This window comes from Neolamprologus brichardi, chromosome 22 (assembly GCF_056152115.1).
Source record: "Neolamprologus brichardi isolate AB-2024 chromosome 22, ASM5615211v1, whole genome shotgun sequence".
Lineage (NCBI taxonomy): Eukaryota > Metazoa > Chordata > Actinopteri > Cichliformes > Cichlidae > Neolamprologus > Neolamprologus brichardi.
The window spans coordinates 24,340,387-24,363,399 of NC_142124.1; the positions used below are offsets into that span (position 1 = coordinate 24,340,387).

General features: G+C 42.1%; 1 protein-coding gene across 3 annotated transcripts in view; it reads right to left on the reverse strand.

Annotated features, from left to right (window-relative positions):
• Positions 1 to 1,967: 1,967 nt before the first annotated feature.
• The window catches only part of fam49al (family with sequence similarity 49 member A, like), a 40,677-nt gene continuing 19,631 nt past the window's right edge, over positions 1,968 to 23,013 (reverse strand). Inside the window, exons 1-11 of one of the 3 annotated variants that reach the window (XM_087834588.1) lie at positions 19,861 to 19,940; positions 17,806 to 17,885; positions 14,037 to 14,158; positions 12,283 to 12,388; positions 9,444 to 9,580; positions 9,226 to 9,303; positions 8,820 to 8,936; positions 6,503 to 6,582; positions 6,117 to 6,243; positions 3,981 to 4,051; positions 1,968 to 3,880 (exon numbers count right to left, since the gene is read on the reverse strand). In XM_087834588.1, coding sequence (XP_087690714.1) covers positions 3,817 to 3,880; positions 3,981 to 4,051; positions 6,117 to 6,243; positions 6,503 to 6,582; positions 8,820 to 8,936; positions 9,226 to 9,303; positions 9,444 to 9,580; positions 12,283 to 12,388; positions 14,037 to 14,158; positions 17,806 to 17,878 — 975 coding nt within the window. In that variant the 5' untranslated portion in view covers positions 17,879 to 17,885; positions 19,861 to 19,940 and the 3' untranslated portion in view covers positions 1,968 to 3,816. Of the gene's footprint in view, positions 3,881 to 3,980; positions 4,052 to 6,116; positions 6,244 to 6,502; positions 6,583 to 8,819; positions 8,937 to 9,225; positions 9,304 to 9,443; positions 9,581 to 12,282; positions 12,389 to 14,036; positions 14,159 to 17,805; positions 17,886 to 19,860; positions 19,941 to 23,013 lie in introns of those variants that run through there. The other 2 variants (XM_006795207.3, XM_006795208.3) reach the window with 2 other exon arrangements.

The following is a 23,013-nucleotide window of genomic DNA, read 5'->3' on the forward strand; positions in this document are numbered from 1 at the left end:
GAGGTGAATTACATTTCTGCCGTTTCGATGTGAAAAAGCAGAGCAGGCGCAGTTTGAGTTGGTTTGTAGTCTTTCATAAAGACGTTTGCTGCCCCCTTGTGGTGAGTGACTGGAATACATCCTGCAGTAGCTCTCGGTGGGGAGACTGATATGCTACAACACAGTAATGTTCATTAATGAATACTTAATACAAATCATTAACTCAGGACTCAGGTGTGTCTCCTTCTGACAAGCTGACCGTGGCTAAAGCAAAATAAGAATTTATGTGCCGATTGAAGATTTTGCATTTGCAACATTACATCAGATACCGTCTTGCCTCGTTGGCATTGTGTTATGTTGGACTAAGTGTATGAATTGAGTCTAAATGTTACATTTCAGCCTCCATTACTTTGTCTTGTTTGTTTTTTTGTTTTTTGTTTTTTCAAATTCAGGATGCACCGTGGTTTGGTCAGCATATCAAGTAAATTATATTTTATTTTTATTTGAAGTTCTTCATTAAAGTTTAAAACTTTAGATTTTTCCATATGTATTCTTGCAGCCTGCAACAGTGGATTGTTTTAGTCATGAAAATAAAAATTTTATTGGTTTATTTAAAATGTTTAAATCCAGTTTTAACATTTTTATATTTTTTATGCAGTGGACTGTGTTCTTTATCAGTCCATCCAGTTTCTGCTCCTCCAGCTCTTCCAGGGAGACACTGAGGCTTTTCCAAGCCAACCAGGAGATGTAACCTCCAGCGTGTCCTGGGTCTGGCGCAGGGCCTCCTCGGCGTAGGACACGCCTGAAACGCCTCACCCAACTCCTTTCAATTGGGAGGAGCAGTAGCTTGACTCTGAGAGTTTTTTAACAGATTTATGGGGATTGATGGCAAATAATTCTAGTTAAAGAAAATAATGTTTTACATTCTTTTTCAAAATTTGGAGTTTACATCCTGCAGTTACAGACCAATTCCTGCACCATTAAAGTCACCTGCCCTCCCACTGTGGGTACTATTGCAAAACCACTGTGACCTACGCAACATTACACACTGTGAAACTGTTTCTTTACATTAAACACTCACACATGTAACTACGTGTCTTCATTGGACTGAGTTAAACCAAAAGAAACACTGAAAAGTAACTAACACTTTATGATTTATTCCAAATTTGTAATGACTTTGAATATAATCATTTAATTGCTTTACAGTCAAATATTTCCTGTAATTTAAAGCTGCATATTTTCAGACTACACCACTGTTACTCTGAGAGTTTACCTTAGAGCAGGGACGTCGCATTTATTTTACATTGTGGGCAGAGTACAGGCCGCTTTGATCTTAAGTAGGCTGGAGCAGTGAAGCTTCTCTTCCTGTCAGTGTGAAGAAGTCTACACATTTTAAATATATATATATATATATATATAAAAAAGAAGTGCAATTTCAGCAACATATCTCAGTTTTTCTACATGCGAAAGAAATGCTGCTTTGGGATTAAATTGTAAGAAAAAGATGTTTAAAATGACAGAAAACGTTCTGTTAATTCATCATACAGAATGTACCTAAATTATAAATTGGACATTTGTTTTCTTAATTGACATGATGTCCTCTTCTTCTTTTGTTTGTTTTTACAGCAAGCTCGTGATAAAAACCCTACATTTCTATAGTGGTGAAAAAACAGGAACTTTCTGTCATTTCATTGTTTATCTTTTACTTATTTAGTTTGGTGTGATGCAGTACGACTAGCAAAGGGGGAAGTGGAAAATACGTAAAACTTAAAAGTACAGTAAAAATTTTTGAATTTACATCCTTCTTTACATTTTCCAATCTTCTGTTTAATGGGTCAGATTGGAGCTTTTGCCGGACCGATTCTGGCCCGCGGGCCTTATGTTTGACAGCCCTGTTTTAGAAAAATGTGATTTTCACCTGCGGTTTTTGACATCACACCCCCAGCACCATTACTCCTACACATGACTGAACAGACACAAGACGGCTGTTGTTGAATGTAATAAATGACAAGTTTATTGTTGCACAAAATATACAAAATAACAAGCAAATGGACAGCCCCGGCCCCCTCCCCACTTAGCGTCCCTCCCCTCCCTCCGGTTCATTCGCCATTAATGAAGCTGAATTTCTGAAACCTATGACTACGGCAAGTCCGATGGTCCAAGCCAAACGCATGGTAATTCTGAGAGACAACACATACCCAATTTCAGCGTCACTGAACGATTAAAAATGAATAAAAACACCTTATTTACACATTTCTGTCAGAACTTTTGCAACATGCCATCTATGTATTTATACAGAATATGCTCGCGCACATACCCCTGTATAGAAAATATATTATAAGATCAAATTAAATAAGACTAAGGGCTCTAGACATTACAGCACTTCTTTTGAATCTCCTTTTGGATCATTTTTAGTTTCATTTTTATTTCCCACTTATTGATGACTTTTTAAACCTCGCTCTAAAAGAAAGCACTCGAGTTTTTATGTGTGAGTTCGTGATGGTGGTTTTTTCATATTCCCCAACGGGGAACGTGTGGATGCCCGCTGTGAAAAGCTTCACGTATTTACACCGGAACACTCAGATCGCCCTTAAAATGTATGTAAATCGGACCACCTTCCCACTTGTTTTTCACGCGTGTCTCGGCTTTTTAATCCTCTTTTACAAAAAGAAAAGAAAGATGAGTGATATAATAATACCGTCAAACCCTCGAGCCTGACTCACGTGCGATGTAATAACAGAATAAGCTTTGGCACTGGGTGAAGAACTAAAAGTGTGCTGTGGTTTCCCTAAAAACGCCCTCTCAGATTTGACCCCCCTTTTTTTACGCACCGAGATGCTGAAGGCTCACTCGCCATCGTGGCTAACTTGTGCACAAAAGAAGAGGATGACAAAATCACTGTATGTCCCACATCACAGCCAAACGATATCAGATAAGAAGCTGCGATAAACCACATTAGCACCATGGAGAGAGTGAAGGACGTAGTTCAAGTAAAGCCAGACAGCTGGCAAGATGGTTTTTGTGTGCAGGAACATAAACGGCATCGGGGCACACGATACGGGCGGATCTTTATTTATTTATTTATTTTTTACATTTTTGTTGGTGATGAGGAGAAATTTAAATGAAAAAAAAAAAGCATTTACTTGATAGATGGATGATGAGGAAGAAATCGGGGCAAAAACAGAGGCGTCCCGTCTCCGCCTGCCTGCTTTCCTCCAGCTGCACCAGAAAGAAAGTGAAACGGGTAAAAGCAAATCTCCGGAGTGTATCCATCACATTGCTTTATGATTCACCCGTCGGTGGAGACCAGTGCAGCTGAAGGAGAGCCCCTCCAGTTCAAGCAATGGGAACCAGTTTGGGATCAGATTTCATTGGGGAAGGAGATGTTTTCAAAGTGTGTGCAAAAATACTCGTCAGACTACTTCTGGAACATTAACCCTCTTTTTTTTTTTCTTCCTTTTTTTTGTTTCGTACACTTTCAGTTGGTTCTGACCTTAAATCTTCCAATATAGCTTCCTCTTTAATCCTACCTATTCTTCACCTGCTGCTCAGTGTTTCACTTTTCTTAATATATATCTATATCTTCTTTTCTGGCTTCTTTTTTTTTCTTCTTTTCTTACTTTACAAAATGAGAGACAGAATGATGGACAGCTGACAATATATATAATTATTTTCCTCTTCTTATTGTCATCAGGTCGCACTTAACCCCGGAGATGATTTTTCTCTTTGTTCGTTGTAAACAAACAGGTTTATCAGCGTTTGTTTCCTCCTCCTTCAAGTGCGCTCCTTCGTTTCCCCTCCTCCTCCTCTCCTGGTAGCTTCTTTTTCTTCTTTGTTTCACTGCAGGAGGGCCCTGATTTGTTTGGAGGTGCTGTCATCGTGTAGATGCCGTGTCGTGTATCTGAAGAAGCAGAAGCACATTCTTGTCACATTCACATTTATTCAGAGCAAGGAAGGAGAAGGAGATTTGTACCTTTCTACTCTTCTACATTCATACTCACCTCAGTGCGTTCAGGAGTCCCTCCACACTGTTAGACGGTTGCTCTTTCAGCACCTTGATGCAGCCCTTCATCTGCCCACCACAAAGACAACACAGGGCATTAGAGAAAGGTCAGCGGGCTCACATCACATCATGTCCTGGTACTGCTGCTGCAAAAAACCCAAACTCACGTGCACACATTTATGAAATGTTGTCAAGAGCCTCCTGTCTCAGTACACCCTCACTGCTTTCACAGGAGTTACGAGGGCAAGTAGCAGCTAGGCGCCGCCAATCAAATGCACTTGACTAACTGATCAACAGGAAGTATGAACACCTCTATAAAAGCTAAATTCACCCCAGATCAGACCATCCTGTGCCCAGAGAAACTGCACAGAAACCCGAGAGCTACGTCTTAATACATCATCCCTTTCTCTGAAACTCGGTGAGCAGGTCAGGAACCATGAACCATGGCATCGTTTTTGGACAGTGATCACAGCTTTTTGTATCATATTCAGGAACTTAATATCTCGCAAGGTAAAAATTCTCAAACCAACTCTGGGAAACTGATCCATGCTTTCATATCGAGCACGAGCAGGTTCGATTACCAGGATTATCAGAATCATCAGTAGGACAACTTTAACTTGTCTGGACTCCTAACATGTACATAGAAATGTGAACATGTTATCCCATTATTGAAGTGACTTCACGTGTTCCCAGTTAAATACAGAATTACCTTTGAATTCCTTCTCATGAACCTTTTAGCTCCCCAGAACATCTTGTCCTGCTGATGTGAGGTCAGTCAAATCCTTGCATTTAAAAACAGACTAAGTTCTCGCAGGCTTGCAGTTAATAACTGTGTGTGTGTGTGTGTGTTAGCTTTTATTTTCATCTTAAACCTACACAGGATTTGGTGTTTTTTTTATGTATTGTAAACACACTTAGATGAACTATAATGAAATGCAGCAAATAAATGAAACTGAGACTGACAACTCAGACTCTACAGGCCTCGGCTAGAATGTTAAATTTTAGCATTCATTAAAATTCAGTACAGTTAGAAAAAGATTAAACATGTACGGCTTGACTGGAAGGTTTGCCATGAGAAAGCTTTTGCTCTCAGCATGTCTTGTGTTTGCAAAGTTGCATCCAAATAAACCACAAGACTTCTGGAACAATGCCCTTTGGACAGACAGGGCCAAAGTGGAGATGCTTGATATCTCTACTTTGGTGGAGAGCACCACGTAATGCGCAGAAAGGAGAAAACCAAACGTTGCATATCACTACAAACACCCCATAACCAACTGTCAAGAACAGTGGTGGAGGGGTGATGACTTGGGCTTGTTTTGCAGCCCTTAATGACACCTTGCTGTCATTAAGTCAACCATGAGCTCCTCTGTATATTGAAGTACTTTACAGTCAAATGTGAGGCCATCTGTCAAAACAGCTGGTTCCAGAGCACAGCAGCAACTCCACAACAAAATGGCTGAAAAAGAAAATGTGCTGCAATCAAAGTGCAACAGGAGTTAAAGAGAGCTGTGCATGAACAAATGCCCACCAACGTCAATTAACTGAAGCTGAAGATGTGGGTCACTGATAAAGGACAGCGTGTATCAGTTCTGTGCTCGTCTATTTGTAATTCCTTATTATTAGTTTGTCCTGGTAATAAATGGATAGAAAAAGACAAAAACATTTAAGAGAGGCATTCATCTTGGTATGAAACTTGGGGATTTAAAGCTAATGGATTTGCATCAATCATAACAAAGCCCACATTACATTCATGCTCACAATACCCAGCTATTAACAACTCCATCCATCTAATGCAAAATTTAAATATTTTCATTTTTTTCTAGGTCTGTTACTCAACACTCATCACACTTCTTTACAAACGTGCTCCAGAGAGCAGATAATCTGAGCTGTTATGAGATAAAAAGATTATTCTGAGCTTTGAGTCGTGCAGATCTTCTCTGGTGGAGCTCAATAATAAAAATATGGAGATTGAAATGAATGCAACCGGTCAACTAAAGCTTTGTGATTGATGACCAGCCTAACCAAACTGTTGGCTTAGCAATACCCCTCAGCTACACTAGATTAACCTTCTTTGCTTTACACATGCAACAGAGGGCCATTATTTTCAAAGTATGCGAGTATTTGCTGTACTCACATCAATTTTGGAGGTCTTGGCGAAAGCCCCGACGGGGTGAACGTGGTCATACAGGATGATGACGCCCACCATCACCCTCATGCAGAACAGCATAGTGTCTGTGTTGGTGAACCGACAGCGGTACTCCCTGGGACAAAAACGGGAGTTAATATTTGCTCTGTTTAACAGAGGGCACGGCGGGGGTTGGGGGTGTCCACCAAATACCAGTGAACAAGTTATAGATGAGAGTTTCTTCACACAAAGACACACAGAATAAAGATTAAACATTTTATATTTAGCATGAAGGACTCAGGCACAGTGAAAGAGCCTGTTAATTTGAATTTAGGATTCTGACATTCAAGGAGATGGACTGAGCGAAAGAAGATGGGGAGACAAGAAGCACTTACGGAGTCTCCAGCATGACGCGACACACGCAGGCCATGGTGCTCAGGCAGTCTGTGGTGTCCTCTATGGGCAAGGTCTTATTCTGATGAAAGACAAAAGGGAAATGAAAGAAGATGTAAAAATGGCTTCCATTTGGATGAGCGGACAATGTGAGAAAGTCCTCTACACTTTACTGCACTGCCTGCGCCAAAATGTTCTGCCACAAGGCGGCGACAAAGCAGGGCAAAAAGCATGAGGACTGTGCAGCTGCTATGCTGGAAGGCGTTCATCACCAGCGTGCCCTCTACATATCGCACGAACCTCTGAAGTCTTTCTCCGTGTGGCGTGCGGCCCATCAGGATGCATCGAGGTGTAAAGTTAGCAAGAGGCTGCTGCCTCGCCCGTAAAACTGTGTTTTGACAGGAGAAGGCGGATGTTTCACACAGCAGTTCAACATGGCCGCCTGAGGTGAAGACTCAAGTGTACTATGGAAGTATATGGTTTTGTTTTTTTTCTTACAAGCACAGCAAAAACAGACTGTACACAGACACACACAGTAATTCAGAGAGGGCTCTGTTCTTCTATTCGCTTTATTGAGCTTCAGTTCTGTGCTGACAGACTCTACTTTACTTAGTTACACCCAAATGTCTTGACAATGACCACGTCTACGACTAAGACCCCCACAGTGAGGGAAACAGGACTCCCTTTTATACTGGTCATTGTAACTTGGGTTAGCCCCTCTTCAGAACCCCAAAGCAGTTAACAACCCAGTCCTTTCATTTGCTCTCAGGTTAGCAGGAGACATCTGGTACTCTTGTTTCTTTAATTTCTCTAAATAAAAATCATTATTTTATTTTTGTGTTTTTTGCTTGGTCGTCCCACACTTAGAGCAGCTCTATCCCCCATCAGCTGGGGCCTGCTTACTGTCATATATGAAAGTTTCACTGCAAATTAATACAGGAGAATTCAAGAAGCTTGCTAAAGTGGTTAGTCTACAGCAGGGGTGGGCAACTCCAGGCCTCGAGGGCCGGTGTCCTGCAGGTTTTAGATCTCACCCTGGGTCAACACACCTGAATCAAATGATTAGTTGATTACCAGGCCTCTGGAGAACTTAAAGGCCGCATTTTAAGGCCGATTACGTCACCGCGACGCGACTAAGGCTGTCCCAATTCGAAGGCTGCTCGAAATGCGGCCCTCAAATGCGTCCTTCATTTTCCTGAATTTTAAGGACGTGCCGGTGTAGACTTCGTGGCCCAACATATCCCAGAATGCATAGCACAGCGGTGGGTGTGGATAATTTTGCCGAAAAAAAAACGGTGGATGAGGGGCGCCCGAAGAGTAAACTTTAAGTAAGTACTGAATATTATGTCACTTATTTATGTGCAAATGTTTAATAACGAAGAACATTAAAACATTACTGTTGGCCACATGTCGGCAAAGTTATGTGACATTAGTGACGTTTGTACTAACTTGGTTTTAAAGCCTTTACTTTAAAATATACGCCGTTCAATAGCTGAGCTTAATCTTACAGAGAATGATCAAAGCTCATGTAGAAACAAACAAACAAATGAACAAAAGATTTTCTCCTTCATTTCTGTCAAACAAAGCTGTATGAAACGTTTCCAGCTGTTAGTATCATGGTTGCTTGGCAACCTGGGCAGCGCAATGGAGGCTACACCGTCCCATTTCACAAGCCTCGCACTTCCGGCCTTAGCGGTCTTTAAGTACGCGGCCCTTGAGGATCGTTGAGGCTGCGTACTTTGAGGCTGCAGACCCTGAATTGGGATACAGCCCTTCAAGACATGTCGAGGAAGTAATTTAGCCATTTAAATCAGCTGTGTTCGATCAAGGAGTCATCTAAAATCTGCAGGACACCGGCACTCGAGGCCTGGAGTTGCCTACCCCTGGTCTACAGTGCTGTGTTGACATGGTTGGCTGGTGCAGAGCAGCTGTGGTGTTCCTGGTCAGTGTTAGGTTACACTAAAGACATCAAGTTAAATTTAAAGAGATGATGCTGATCAGATTCACTCACTGAATTACCCTTATGTTTGCACTCGTACTCATTTCATTATTATTAGTAACATGAGACGAGGTTCAGTTTTCTTTGCTCAAAGACAGCTGGTAGAATTATCCTCCAAAGAGCTACATTTTACTTTTATCCAAAAAATGGGGTAATACTACCAGAAACCTTGTCTGCATTGAATACTTTTGGTCTTTTACTCATTGTTGAGGATGTATTGTGTCACCACTACTTTATTCATTATTATTGATTGGAATGTTGTTCTTGGAAATGTGGACTAAGCCATAAACACATGTAAGCAGTGAGTGGATGACGTGTACCTCGGAGACAAACTTGGTGGTGGCGTTACTCAGAGTCTTCAGCATTGGTGTTGCTTCGGCGTAGAACAGCGACATCCTGTTTGCCATCTCGTTGTTAACCTCGTTCTCCGCTTCCAGCTGCGCGCCGAAACAAAACAGATGTCACGCTTAAAACAAACGTTTGTTTTCAGACGATCCGATAGTCATGTCACACAGCTGGTGAAAGGAGAGCGTAACGATGGAGGCGACCCTGGTGTTAATTTGTATAACTCGAAAGTTAGATGAAATATTGATTGTACACGTCTTTGCGTCGTTGGGAGGAAACGGACACCCCCACTTCATTAATGATTAAAGAGGGGAACTGAAGCCGCGCTGAACCATTTGATCATGTATGCAGTGCAAACAGCCGGAGCCAGGCCTGCCTCACCTGCTGGTTGTTCAGCCTGTTCCTGCTTATGGTCCTCCTGTAGTAGCTGAAGTCATTCTGAATGGCTGGATTTGTCATCTGCACGGAGAGAGGGAAGGTGGCATTTAGTTTCACAAAGGCTGCTCAACGACCGTATTGATGTTTCAGTACAGTAAAGGTCAGCGTCTGAGGGCTGTAATTAGAACAACAACAACAACAACAACAAAGATTTCCTTCACCTTTAGTTCATCGAAGCTGAGGGTGAAATGGAGGATCTCGGCAAACTGCTTGGCCAAGGCCTGCTCTCTCTCCAGGTGCTGCATGGGAGCATACGGCGGGCTCGTCAGCGCCTCCAGCAGGCTGCGCAAGGCGTTCTCTGCAAATGGATCCAAGTCAGAAATTGCCTCTTTTATCTTAGTTTGGTCAGACTTGTGTAATCCTCTCTAATCTAGCCAGGATCTGAGTGTTTCTTCTTTTTTCTTTCTCTAAAATACATACATTTAATCATCGTTGTCATCAATCTCTGGCTCTCTTCCACAACGTGTCTTTTGTCTTATCTACCTCCCCTCAATCCCAACCAGTCACACCACATGGCCGCCCCTCCCTGAGCCTCGTTTTTCTAGAGGTTTCTTCCTGTTAAAAGGGAGTTTTTCCTTCCCACTTTCGCCAAGTGCTTGCTCAAAGGGGGGTTGTTTGATTGTTGGATGTTTTCTCTGTATCATTGTATTATTCAGATGTCCAGAAAGTTAGAATTGGAGCCAAACGGTTGGTCTGAGAAATAAAGCTTCAGAGGAAGTGAAAGTATGCGAACGGAAAAGCTGCTTTCCTAAAAGGAAATCATTACCAGCGTGTCTTCTACATTTTGCATGAGCCTTAAAAGTCTTTCTCTGATGTGTGTCCCGTTAGGATGCACAAAGGTGTAAATTTAGTAAAGGACTGCTGCCTCTACACTGAAATCGTTTTTGACAGCAAAGGAAAGAATTTCTTTATTTCTTTATGCAACAGCTCAGCGTGGGCACCTGGGACGAGAGGTCAAGTTTATCACGGTATAAACACCAAAATGGCTTTATCACAGCAGAAAGAACGTTTGAAGACTGCGGTTCGGCAGACAGGCCACTTGTGGCTCCCACAAACACTATATGCTATACACAATTTGACAGATCTATACTATTTGCAGTCTCGTGACCTAAGAGGACATGCAAGAAATTTTATGTTCCATACTTTTACTCTTTGCATAAAGTTCCAAAATTGAATTCAACAAACCAACAGGTTTCGTCACAGTGGCAATTTCCATCTTTTATATACAGTCAATGGAGCCACGGGATTTGAAACAGCATGTCTGTTGCATTTTTAATGTTGCATATTTAGCTACACTTCGAGGCAGAGCTCTCGGGGAGCAGTTTCAGTTTGTAGGTCGTGAGTGAGATGATTAGAGGCAGATCAGTCCAACATTTTATGTATTTATTTTTTTGGAAGCAAATGCAGTGGTACCTCCCTGAACTGGTAAACAGACATCGGTCGTGACGGTGAACACGATTAATGTTTTTCTGCTTAGCATGAAATCCAAAATACCCACTTGCACGCTCTCCTTGCTATTGTCTTGTTAGTTTCACTTTCATTAAGGCTCTGCAGCTCAGCAGGATTTTATTTGCCCTCAGTGACCACAGGCTTAACAGAGCGCTCCTTGCTAAAACACAGACTGCATGTTGCATGTTCACAGATCAAGCAACAGCTGCTCACACAGCCTGAGTGTGGCTGTGACTGCAGTGGCCATGGTTATCCCACCCGTGTCATCCATGATGTTAAACGAAGTCTGCAACAAATCACACTCCATAGCCGGACTCCAGAGGCTGTATGTACAGTGGTGTTGATGCCTCAGAAGCAAAAGCTCCTGGGGCTCCATCCCTTCCTCTGCATTAAAAATGCATGAGTGCCTTCTATAAATACAACATGCAATTGTTTCATCTGAGGCCCTGGGCAGATACCCCAGTCTCGCTCCTGCCGAGAGCACAGAGTGCACGATCTCCATCCTCTGACAGCTTATAGAGATGCAGCAGCTGTTAATGTTAAACTGGACCTCTCCACCCCTTACTGCCCCCTTTGATCAAATAACTATAAAGCAAAAGGTGGTGCTGAGACATACTACCACCCTTTCTCTTCAGCACGATGGAAGTATGTGATCTCTATTGTACTGAATCTCATAGCTACATTAGCCGCCAGACATTATCATCAATTATTGGCCAGCTCCCATTGTATGGTAATCTGAGAACACAATGTCCCTGAGACTGAAAGTATTATTGGAAGGCAGCGCAGAGGCGGCAGCTGAACTCTATTTCTCTGCTCATACTCCTCTCTCTACTCTCTCTCTTTCTCTCCGCGCTGGACCACTGTGGACCACTGTTTCCGTAGCAACGGCTGCCTGGCTGCTGCTGGGTCAGGATGCTGCAGAGATGGCTGAGAGGACATCATGGAGTATGAATGTGAGTGTGTGTGTGTTTGTTGAGGAATGCTGTCAAGCCTGGAAAGGCACAATGCTGATGGAGCTCTCAGCAATGCCGAGGCCCGTTTATATCACTTTAAACGGACCTCCTTCCTGTTTAATGAAACATATGCGGCGTGGACACTTTTGACTGCATTATCACATCCTGAAACTGCTGAAAAGATGCCAATTTAAAAAAACAACAAAAGAAAAAGCAGTATAATAGCTAGTGCTGTAGTACGATCAGCTCTAGCCTGTGCACTCCAATGAAGCACAGATGCTAAATACCAAAACAGCTGCTTCAAACTGAGATAAACAGAGGACAGAGACTTTAATCTGAGGGGTGCACCCATCACCTCATCTCCACTCATTTTCCTGCCTTCTTCTGGCTCCGTGCAGCACTTTTACACCTACTAAACTGCAGCACATCCACCCAGCTGACAACCCTGCTTCTCTCATAAATGAGCAGCTGACAGCAAATGCCGTCTCTTTAGATTTTAGGTTCATGTTACAGATGCTTTCAGCTCCAACATGGCCACCAGAGATGGGGTTACATCACTCTCTGAAATGCTTTCATAGACTGCAACGGCCACACTCACCCAGTCGGAGGGAGAACTCGTAGAACCGCTTCAGCTTGGCCACCAGAGGGCACACTGCGTTCCAGGCCTTCTCCTGAAGAGCGAGGTCGCCCGGGTTCTGGATGGCCTGCAGCCCAGTAACACAGACAGATGTTACTTTTAAAAACCTTGCCATCTTTTTTGTTCCCTGTCCTTTCTTCTGACCAGTGATCTCACACACAGTATCACACACTCAAATTGGCCTCAAATAATCTCACCTGATCAATATGATAAGAAAAAGTGTAAATGGTGTATATTTCTTTGCATCAACAAATAACAATCAGTAAATAAATCAAATCAAAACATGTTAATCCCCACTCTCAATTTCTTTACACTGAAACAAAACAACAACAATTATTTGCCCTCATAAACATTAAATAATTATTTTGGGTAAAATGTAACTGAAATGTATAAAATCAAGCATTTATTTCTTCAAATTATTATTCAGTTTTAATTAGTCATTCCTCAAGTTTCATTAAAGACAATGTGCCTTCTACGTTGTACTCCTATAAAACAAATTAGAGGTAAAATTTACATGTAATCAAATTTGTCAAAGTCAGCATTGTGTGGATATATATGTATTCGTTTTGCACCTACTTTTGGTGTAAATCTTTAAATAGAGCACAGAAACATTTTGCAGAGGCTAACTCAGTGCTTAAAGCTGTTTAAACAAGAGGAAATTGGTGCATTTGCTCAGAGCTATTTTCAGCACCAAATCAATACATATCAGCTCCACAATAAGCCCTTATGACTGTCATTATTTGTTTTCCTGTAAATTATGCTATTGAATTTAAAAGACATATAATCCTGTTGTGACGGCATGTTCTTTTGCCAGCAGATATCCCCAATTTTTTTTTTAAAAAAAGAAAGCACTATGAGTTTTTCTAATTCTCTGAGCCAAAAAGCTCCACTTGAACAGCTCTTAAATTCACCAAACTTCTCACTTTTACTGTTCTGTCTATATCCTGATGGTTTTTACACAATCAGCTGTTCATATAGCCCTTCAAAGCCTAATTTATGGCCCCTTTCATTGCTAAAACACAGTGAAAATTGACTTTTTAATGGCTGTTATGGAGTGATAAACACAGATTTCCAAAATCCCTCCTGCAAAAAAATAACTTTTACTCCAATTTGCCAACAATATGAAAGAAGACTTTTTGAATCATCTAAATGTTCCCATTTCTGTCCTGGAAAAGTGTGCAAACTGACACATATTTAGTCAAGATTAATATTTCACAAATGCCTCAGTGTAAAACAATGCTGAGCGGGATATCTGTTGGTTGCATGTTATCACTAAAGATATATTTCTAGTTATCTTTACTCAGGTTTGGTAATAATACTCTCTTCAGTTTCTCTCTGTGGAATTAATAATACATTATCTTCTCTATAGCCCCCGGCATACAGTATCTGTGTCCTCAGAGTTAGGATGCAAGGAAAGGAAATGATTCAGCACTTATAAATGTAGTTATCCTGACAGCTAAGCTATCAGCAGTGGTTCTCATTAATGTTTCTGAAGACAGTTTATTGTGTGCCATGTGATCATCAGGACCAGTGTACCAGCTTTGTAGCTGATTATATTTATGGAAACGACATATTGCATGAAATGTTTCGGGTGTTTCTGCTTGGATTTAGATTCGGTGCCTGCTGCACGGCACACTGCACGTCAGAATTCCAACCCTGGCATCACACATGAGCGCTAGTTTTTCCCCATGCTGCAGTGACTGATTTATGCTCACTTCTCGTATCTCCTGGCCCGCTCCGTTGTAGGACTGCAGCTCGGCCAAGATCCCGTGAGCCTCCTCCAGCACGGCGCTGACCTGGTTCCACACGGCCGTCTCTGCCTCTGTGGGCTGGGCATCTGTGAGGGCAGGGAGGGAAGAAGGACGGGGAGTGGGAAGTGAAAGTGTCATGACGGGATGAAAATATCAAGAGCAGAGGTGATGGGATACAGAGAGGAGGGAGGAAAGGGAGAGCGAGTATTAGTGAGGAGCTTAGATGATGATGTCCTAGAAGGCCAGATAGAAACCTGAGATTAGCAAAGAATTAGAAAGACAACGAGTAATCATTGCATGTGTAAATATCTAAGGTTAAAATCTGGCCAATAAACAACCTACAGGTAGAACAATAACAGGACACTCATCGAGCGCTCTGTCACACAGCGAGGTTTGTGGTTACTCATATAACAAGTCGGCTTCGTGTCAGGGAACAGAGTTTTGCATTTTGATGGGCTGCAATCGCTGTAAAAGCAACCATTCATGTCCACTGCCCATTCAGCATAAATGTATCAAAGCCTGGGCAGGTGTAACAGCAGAATCAGACTGATGTAATAGTCTTATAGATTTTTCTCACTCTCCTTTTCCCTTTACACGTCTGTGAAATGATTTTTTTTTTAATGACAGTTAAGTTTAATTGTGAGAAAAAATAAGCAGCAGAGAGGGAAACCTCTGGGCATGCTCAGTCTTTATCTCAGTTTTTTTTCCAGTCATAGTTTTTGCTTCGTTCATGTATGCACGCAGGACAGATGAAGTGCTTACAGGGACACAATATGGGGAGGGTTCTTCTTGAGTCAGCGATGTGTTTGGGTTTTTTTTGCCTCTGACTCAGGTATAAAGAGTGGGAGTGTGCCCAGGCAGCTCGCTACATGCGGTAGCTCTGCTGATTATTTTTGCACCCCGAGGCGCTGCTTCCCTGCGGAGAAATAGTAATCAAGGTATATTTGCTGTCCTAAGTGCACACCAGCTGCCATTATAAGCACAGCAAGCAGTGCAACATTAGTGAATTCTCTCTAATGCCCTCCTTCATTATTCTGGTAAACAACACATTATGTTTACTTGGTATTAATTAAGTATAGCATAATTGATTTGTAATAAATCCAGTTATTATGCCAAGATCTGGTGATTGATAACGCCCTCATATTTGTAAGCTAAATTAGTTGTATATAAAAGATGGACATATTCAGGTATCAGTCTGGAACTGCCTTAAACCTGCATTCTTTATACTGGCCAGCAGGGGGGACTCCTTTGGTTGGAAAAAATGAATCAATTATAGATCTTTACAGACAATTATCCTGCTGCTAATTTGGTTTATTAGCTAAAGAGCTATTTATGGTCTGAGTTGCAAATTTAAGTCTTCCTTAATACAGAATGATTTCATTTTGTAAGCTGTAGTTCAAACAATACAGCATAGTATACTTCAGGCAAGGCTACATCGTGATCATATAGTTTTCTCATTCATATCCAGCCCACACTTTTGGTTCTACTAAAAGGCGTTGCTGTGTAGTTTTCTTTATTTTGTTTTAACCCTGTCTTTTGCTAGCCAAATTAGCCAAATTAGCATCCCGAGTAAATAACAGATGCACCTCATTAGCTAAGCTAGCTAGCTAGCAGTCAGTATTAGCTGATCAGCAGAGAAGGTTGACGGCCAAAATGCCAAATTAGAGGTGTTAAAAAAATTATTGTCCAGAAACCAATTGGTTGCATTACAGTTGTGATGTCCATTTTTAATATACAGTTAATGATATGAACCCGGAGCAGAAAATGTGTTAGCATGCGCTAGTATAACGAAAAAAGCCAGGGATAGGGTCTAAGGTTTCGACTTCACTTTTATGGTTCATTCGTTGTTGTAATTTAGCAACATAAAAATTAAAATGAATTGAGCTGAATTACTTAATTTATTACTTTGCATATATAAAGTGGATGGAATTACTGCGGGGAGTCGTCGATATAAATTTAATGACACAAAATTTAGATAATTGAATAAAATGGACGACCCTAACTATAATACACAGTGCAGTGAGTGATTCGCACACACTGTTTGTGACAGAAGTCTCATTATGGATATGGGAAATCTGGCCATAATTATCACAGTATTACACAACTCTGATAAACCTCAAGCTTCACTTGTTGATTTTTGTATTTAGTCGTGCTCCCAGGGGGATTTTTACAATGTGCAAGTTTGTTTCTCTCTCCGAGGTTGGCTGATTACAGCTCCACGGCGAGAGCAGTATCTTCCCTGATTCTCAAACCATTTCCCTCAGATGTTTTAAGACACAGAGGTTGCTATAATTCAGTCTGAGGATGACTTCAAGCTGACTGATGATTTTCACAGACAGCAGCTCAGTCCAGACATCCATCCTGATAATCTTTTTGTCAGTGGTCAGAATTGCATCTTATCCTTCAAAGGGTGTTAGGGAGGTGCGATCAGCGCCGAGCTATAAATAGTTTAACGAGAAACCAAACTTGAAGCTGTGTGACAGAGGTGAGTGTGTGTCTCCAGGTGGAGAAGGAGAGCTCACAGATGGCACAGGGGGGTGGGTGAGGAGGGGGAGGGACGCTCCCAAAGCTGCCATTCCCGAGTCTGACTCATCCCAACTCGCTTTTGAAGTAAAGTGAATCACAGGCCCGACACACGAAGGGGAAATTCAACCTATTTGACGGCTGACGTCTCTCGCCAGCAGTGAGCTCTCCCACTCCCACTGTAACAGCGGGTAAAGAAAGAGGGGGGAGGAAGGCAGCTGTTAAAAGGGAGAAGGGGATGTTTGAGGAGGTGCAGAGCATGTTGGGGATACAGTGCAAAACATCTACATCTTAAAAATTCATAATCAGTGTTAAGATCTTCACTGGAGTTTGTTTTTTTTTTCACAGTTTTTTAAACTCATCAAAAGAGGAACAAAAAAATCTGAATCTCAAAGATACCCAACAATTCAAGAAAACCTCTAAACATGTCAGCTCGCTTACTGAACTTTGTGTTAAATGCCGAGCCTGCTAACAAAGTAAATTATAAATTGACATGAACTACAAAAAGATTTTAACACTGAGCAATGAAGTAAAAAAAGATTTGTTAGGATGGATGCTTTGCAAAGTTCATACTTCACTGACTGGGTAAATTAGAAAAGAGGGGACAGAGGTGAAATCATTAGCCTTTCATCGCAGTCATACTTCAGCTTCTCTTTATCAGTCCCACTCTCCTAACGCACACTCACACTCACAAATAGATTAGACGTACAATAGAGGATGAGGAGATGAGGAGGTGGAGGGATGACGATAGACTTTTTGTTAGCCATCGTCATCCCCGAGCAACAGAAACCCACACAGGACTGGCATTCTCTGTCTGTTTCTCCTCAGCTCTTTGTAGCTTTGGAGAGCAAAGTGTTATTGTTGTCAGTTTTTAACATTAATGAATTTATTTTCTTTTCGCTGCAGTGCCACCCTGCTATTGTGCATCTGTCTGCGTCTAATAGGATGCAGCGTGCATGAGTAAGACCCTTCAGAAAAAAGCCAGATGCCTTTCAAATGCCGGTCCCCAGAGCAGAAATCAAAAAGATAAAGAAAAGGAGGAGGGGTGAGGAGGGGGAGAGCTGAGGAGGAAATCAAATGTAACTAAGGACCTAAAGATGACACAATGGTCAGCTAAGATGGATGATATGACCAAAAAATAAAAGGGAGGAGGGGGGAAGCAACAGAGAGAAAGGGATAACTCAAAAAAATAAGAAGCGGATGGTCTCACGTTCAAAGTCAAGGAAAACTATTGGGCCATGCTCAAGTTCGGCGCAAGCCAGCACTTTCAGGAGGTTTCCCATGAGCCCCCTGGAACAGAGAGAGGGGAGAAGTCTGTGGGTGATGAGGGGATGGGTGTCGGGAGGGGTTGTGCGCGCGTGTGCGTGCCTGTGAGGTGTAGGTGGGTGTGCGTTGTGCGAGAGGTGAGGGTGTCGAGGTGGATGAGAGGACGTTGTTGGAATGGCATGATGGGAGTATGTCCTGGGTGGAGCGTGACAACGTGGACGCAGAACGTCTTTAATCCCACTCTCACTTTTTCCTCTGAGATAAAATAGTCCTTCATGAGGAGGCGCCGACTCCAAAAGCAATCAAACTTAAAGATCAAAGGTCACAGGAATGCGCTACTAGCCTCAAACTCAAGATAGTTTGTCGCAAGAACAGTTTGAATTTATTTATTTTGGAAGACAGGAAACTCATTAAGACTCAAATACAAGAAACTACCTGAGTCTGGTGCAGAAAATTTAAATCAAAAGTTGCAATAAAGTCATGAAATATAAAGATAACAACGTAAAAAATACTGCAGGGGTGCACTTTATTTTTTGTTGCATTAATAACACTTAATCAGCTGTGCTTCCTTTTATCAAATTAGACAAACACTAGGAATAATGTTCTGATTAGACACAATACCTTAATTATGATCTAGTTAGAAACTCCATATACTGTCAGATCCGGAGTATCCAGTTCTACTCTGTGTACTGGTTGACACTGAAAACACTGCACTCAGAGGACATTTACTGGGCCTTTATTGACCATGTTTTTACTTTATTACAAGGCCATTTGTTGCTCATTATAACTACTTCACATGCATCTTGATGCGTTCAAGTCCTGTTGAGTTAGTGAGCTCGTATCATTTTGCCTGCATTCTGCCTCCATGTGCAATTTATTGATCTCAAACATTCGTGTATAAAATATGCTGCCCTTGGTGTTATAGGATTACCTCCAACAGCCTAACACTGGCCTAAAACTAGTCAGGCAATGTTATTATAGTTAACTAAAACTAAACTAAAAGCTAAAACTAGGTGATTAAAAAAATCAGTTATTTTAAAATACAAATAAACTGTAAAACAGGAATACACTCATTGATAAACCACTAACAGCTTGCCTGATGAGGCTTTGTTGAGCCTGTGATGTCTGCAGTACTGCGAGGGCCTTTGTAAAGTGTTAAAACAATTTTCTCCCTGCCCACTCTGAAAACTAACTAAAACTAAACTGATACAAAGAAAATTGAGAAGGAAACAAGAGTTTTTAAAATGCCAAACTATCATAATTCTGTTGTCTGAACATTGGACCCATCCAGAGTGTGAATGAAACACATTACAAGAGAACCGTGCGGTAAAATGAAGTGAAAGTCTTGCTCTGTGTTTCATCCCATTGTAATAAAGGCCAAGCCTGATATAATTAGGTTTAATACTTTTGGATCCAGAAACATTATGCACAGGTTCTAATTAGCCCATAACTGCAGTGTAATTAGGATATGACTGTGTTTGTTTACTGTGTAATAAAAACAGATTGTTTCTAGTTTGGTATAATTTGATGCAAAGTACAGCTGGTTGCGTAGCACTGGTGCAGCTCGGAGTGTTTGCATCCGCTTTATGAAAGCTGCGCATCCTATATGTGACTCAAAACTGGAGCAGTGAAACAGATTTAATTTTAAAAGGTGAGTTTCTATGAGACAAAAACCCCATGTGCTGCTTTCAATTACCTGTGGTCACTGTTCTCTATTTTACGGTCAAGCCTCTGAGGTTGTTGGTTTGGTTTGTTTCTGTTTATTGGCTTCTTATCATATCTGATTTCTGTGGACGGCTGACGAGTTCATGAAACAAACAGGTTTCCTCGTGTGGAGAGTGGGACTAAAGAGTGTCTGTTAATGACAAACCACACCCTCAACAACACTCCATCAAATCACCACCAGCTGGCCCCACCCCCTCCCCGCCGCACACTTCCACTCCACACACTCACAATTCAACCACACGGACACACGCACACAACCCTGGCGCCCACTTACTTTCAAAGTCCAGGAAAAAATGTGGACAGTTCTCTAAATCCTTGCCAAGGACCTTAATGAGGTTCCCCATGGCTGGCGACCTGGACGGGAGGAAACAACAAAATGCATACAGTACCCTGGATCTGGCAACCTGCATCAAAATACACAACCGGCACATGGAGGACGCAGCAGACGCACTTTAGTTTCTTACCCATCTGCACTTGTCTAATTTTCCCCTCTGCATCCTTCTGTCTATGCAATATGTGCAGAGCGAAGCCGGACGTCCAGTCACAGATGACACCGATCGCAGTTTGTGTCCGATACGCATATGCTGTATTCAATTACAGCACGGCCCAAACCCAGCCGTGAATCATTTAGCTCACTCATTGGGAGTCGCTCGAGCTGAGCGGTGGTTTTAATCCATTTACATTACTATAGTAACCCAATAAAAGCCTGCCATGTGCAGACTGCTCCCCTCTAATGCTCTTTATATACAGCAGTCTATAGATACTTCTTCAGACCACAGGGCCAGATGCCAGAGCGTGAACCCAAGGATCCAAGCTCAAGAGATAAAATTTGTAGTCAGACAGGTACGTTATAAAATCTCGGGCTTTTCAGCTTATTTCTCCATGAAATACAGAGGTTTTCAGAATGATTTCATAGAATTAAAAAATAATAATTTCAAGGTGTTTGACGGTTTTACTGGTCTGGCCCATTTAAGATCAATTTGGCAACTGGTGAGGCTCTTTTTCTGCCACTAATCACACTAACAGGAGCGTCTATGCGCCAAACTACTAGTAAGTACAGGTGCATTAAGTTGTCAACATCTCAATGAAAATATCAGATGTGCCTGCTGAATTTTATTTCTGTGTCTGAAATGATGCTGCTGATTTACCTCTGACTGAATCACACACAGCTTCAGTAACACGTGCACAAAACATACTGTGGAACAAGATGATTTTTAAAACGTTAAAACTGCTTAAACAGGAAGTTTAGAGCAAAAAACACCAAAAAAAAAAAAAAAAAAGTCATCCTCCTTAAAGGGGACCTGTTATGCCGTTAAGGAAGCTCCTTATTTTTGTATATACACCGCTCAAGAAAATTAAGTGAACACTTAAAAAACACATCAGATGTTTCTATGCTGATGTTGACTCTGTAGTGTGTTAGGCATGAAAGGATCCCACATTGTTTGATGGAAATGAAAATGATCATCCTACAGAGAGCTGAATTCAAAGACACCCTGAAAATCAAAGTAAATTATCAAAGTAAATTATAGAGCAGATTACTCCATTTTGCCTATAACAGCAAGGGGGGCAGTCAGGGGTGTCAGGTCCTTCATTCTCCAAGAACTGCCTCCATACTCGTGCCACATGAAGTTGGAGATTGTCATTCACCACCCATTGCACCAGCATAAAGTCTGGGAATGGAAGTAAGGGTTTCATCCTGATACCTAATGGGAGTACCTAACCTGTAGAGGTCTGTGTGTTGGATATGCTTACCCAGACCATCACTGACCCACCACTTAATCGGTCATGCTGAATGATGTCAAAGGCAGCATTATGTTTTCCACAGCTTCTCCACTTCCTTTCATGTCTATTTCATGTGCTCAGGGTGAACCTGCACTCATCTGTGGAAATCACAGAGCGCCAGTGATGGACCTGCTAATCCTGGTATTCTATGGCAAATGCAAACCTGGCTTCAGGAACCACCCTCAGGATTGTTTGGTCAGATCAGGTCTGATTAAGACTGTGCTGGGAGGAACCACAAACCTTTTGGCAATGGCACGTGTTGATGTGCCATCCTGGAGGAGTTGGAGTATTATGTTGATGCCAACCATGCCTCATGTTACAAGTAGCTACGAACAACCCCCAAAACAGGAATGGTTTTGGGGGTTGTCTCATTCATCAACACCAAAGCAGCTGAAACTGATTAAAACCCCTCTGCTACTAAGCTGAGCAGATCAATATCCCACAAGTTTAATTCCAGCACTTCAATGAAAGTGTTCCTTTAATTTTTTGAGTAGTTTAAAAATCATAAATGTTGATAAGAAACATGACTTAGCCAAACGCACGAGAGAGTACTTTGAGAGTGAGAGTAGATATCCTTTATATGTCAACATTGGATGCCCCTCCCAGTTCAAACCTTAACTGGGAGGGGCATCCAATCACAAGACATCTGTCCTCATAACCAATATAAGATAAATAACGATTATTTTTAACTCATGCATCTGCTCTTACAGTAAAAGCACGGAGCTGGAAATGAGCATAACAGGTCGCCTTTAATCGTCTTCTTGCTTCTTGCTCGCTTTGGTAGCAGAAGGTAAGCGGCTGCCAAGTTTCACTTCCTCTGCCGTGCCCTTTGTGTTTGTGCATGTGCTGTGTTAGCTCACAGCTGAGGTCTATCAGTTTCCGGCTTCAAGAATAAGCTACAGCCGGCATTTGCATGTTCTCTAGATGCCATCTTGCAGAAAATAAATTAAATGTATCAACTGTCTTTTCCCTGTTACTCAGCAAGAACGGGTGTTGCACTGCAGCACAGAGGAAGGGATGGGGTTACACTGTCCGGTCGCTGAGACAGTTTCACACGAGGACTGCAGCTACCTGCCGTACTCTGTGTCTGCTCCATCTGCAGGTAAATCGCTTAAACGCGGCTGTGTGCTGAGTCACAGCTGTAACCTGTGAGCGTCGGCCCAAAACGCACCTCGTCTCCGATCTGACTTTTCCACCACCTGCTCCGAGAGATGCAAAGCGAGCCGACACCGTGAATATATGAATAACCGATCCTCATCTTCGGCCTGACAAGGTGACTACAAAGGCGAAGTCAAGCTGAGATCCACGTCACAACCTCGCATAAAGCAAAGAAAGATTTCTCTGAAGTGTTGGTGCGTGTCAGCCTCACAACAGCCACACACGCACACATTAACACACACTGAGTCTGGAGCAGCATGTGGTCCGTGCCGAGAGCAGAGCTGGGCTGATGGTTGCCAGGATACTGTTGGCCTGGTAATATCTTCTCAGCTGAAGATGAAGGAGAAAAAAAGGAAAAAAAAACAGCATCCAGCTCACTCGCACACCGGGTCAGTCGCTCACAACAGCAATCCCATGCTTCACTTGTTACTACTCATGAGATTGGTCTTTATTTTGTGGCACGGATGGTAAACGCGATTCATTAAGC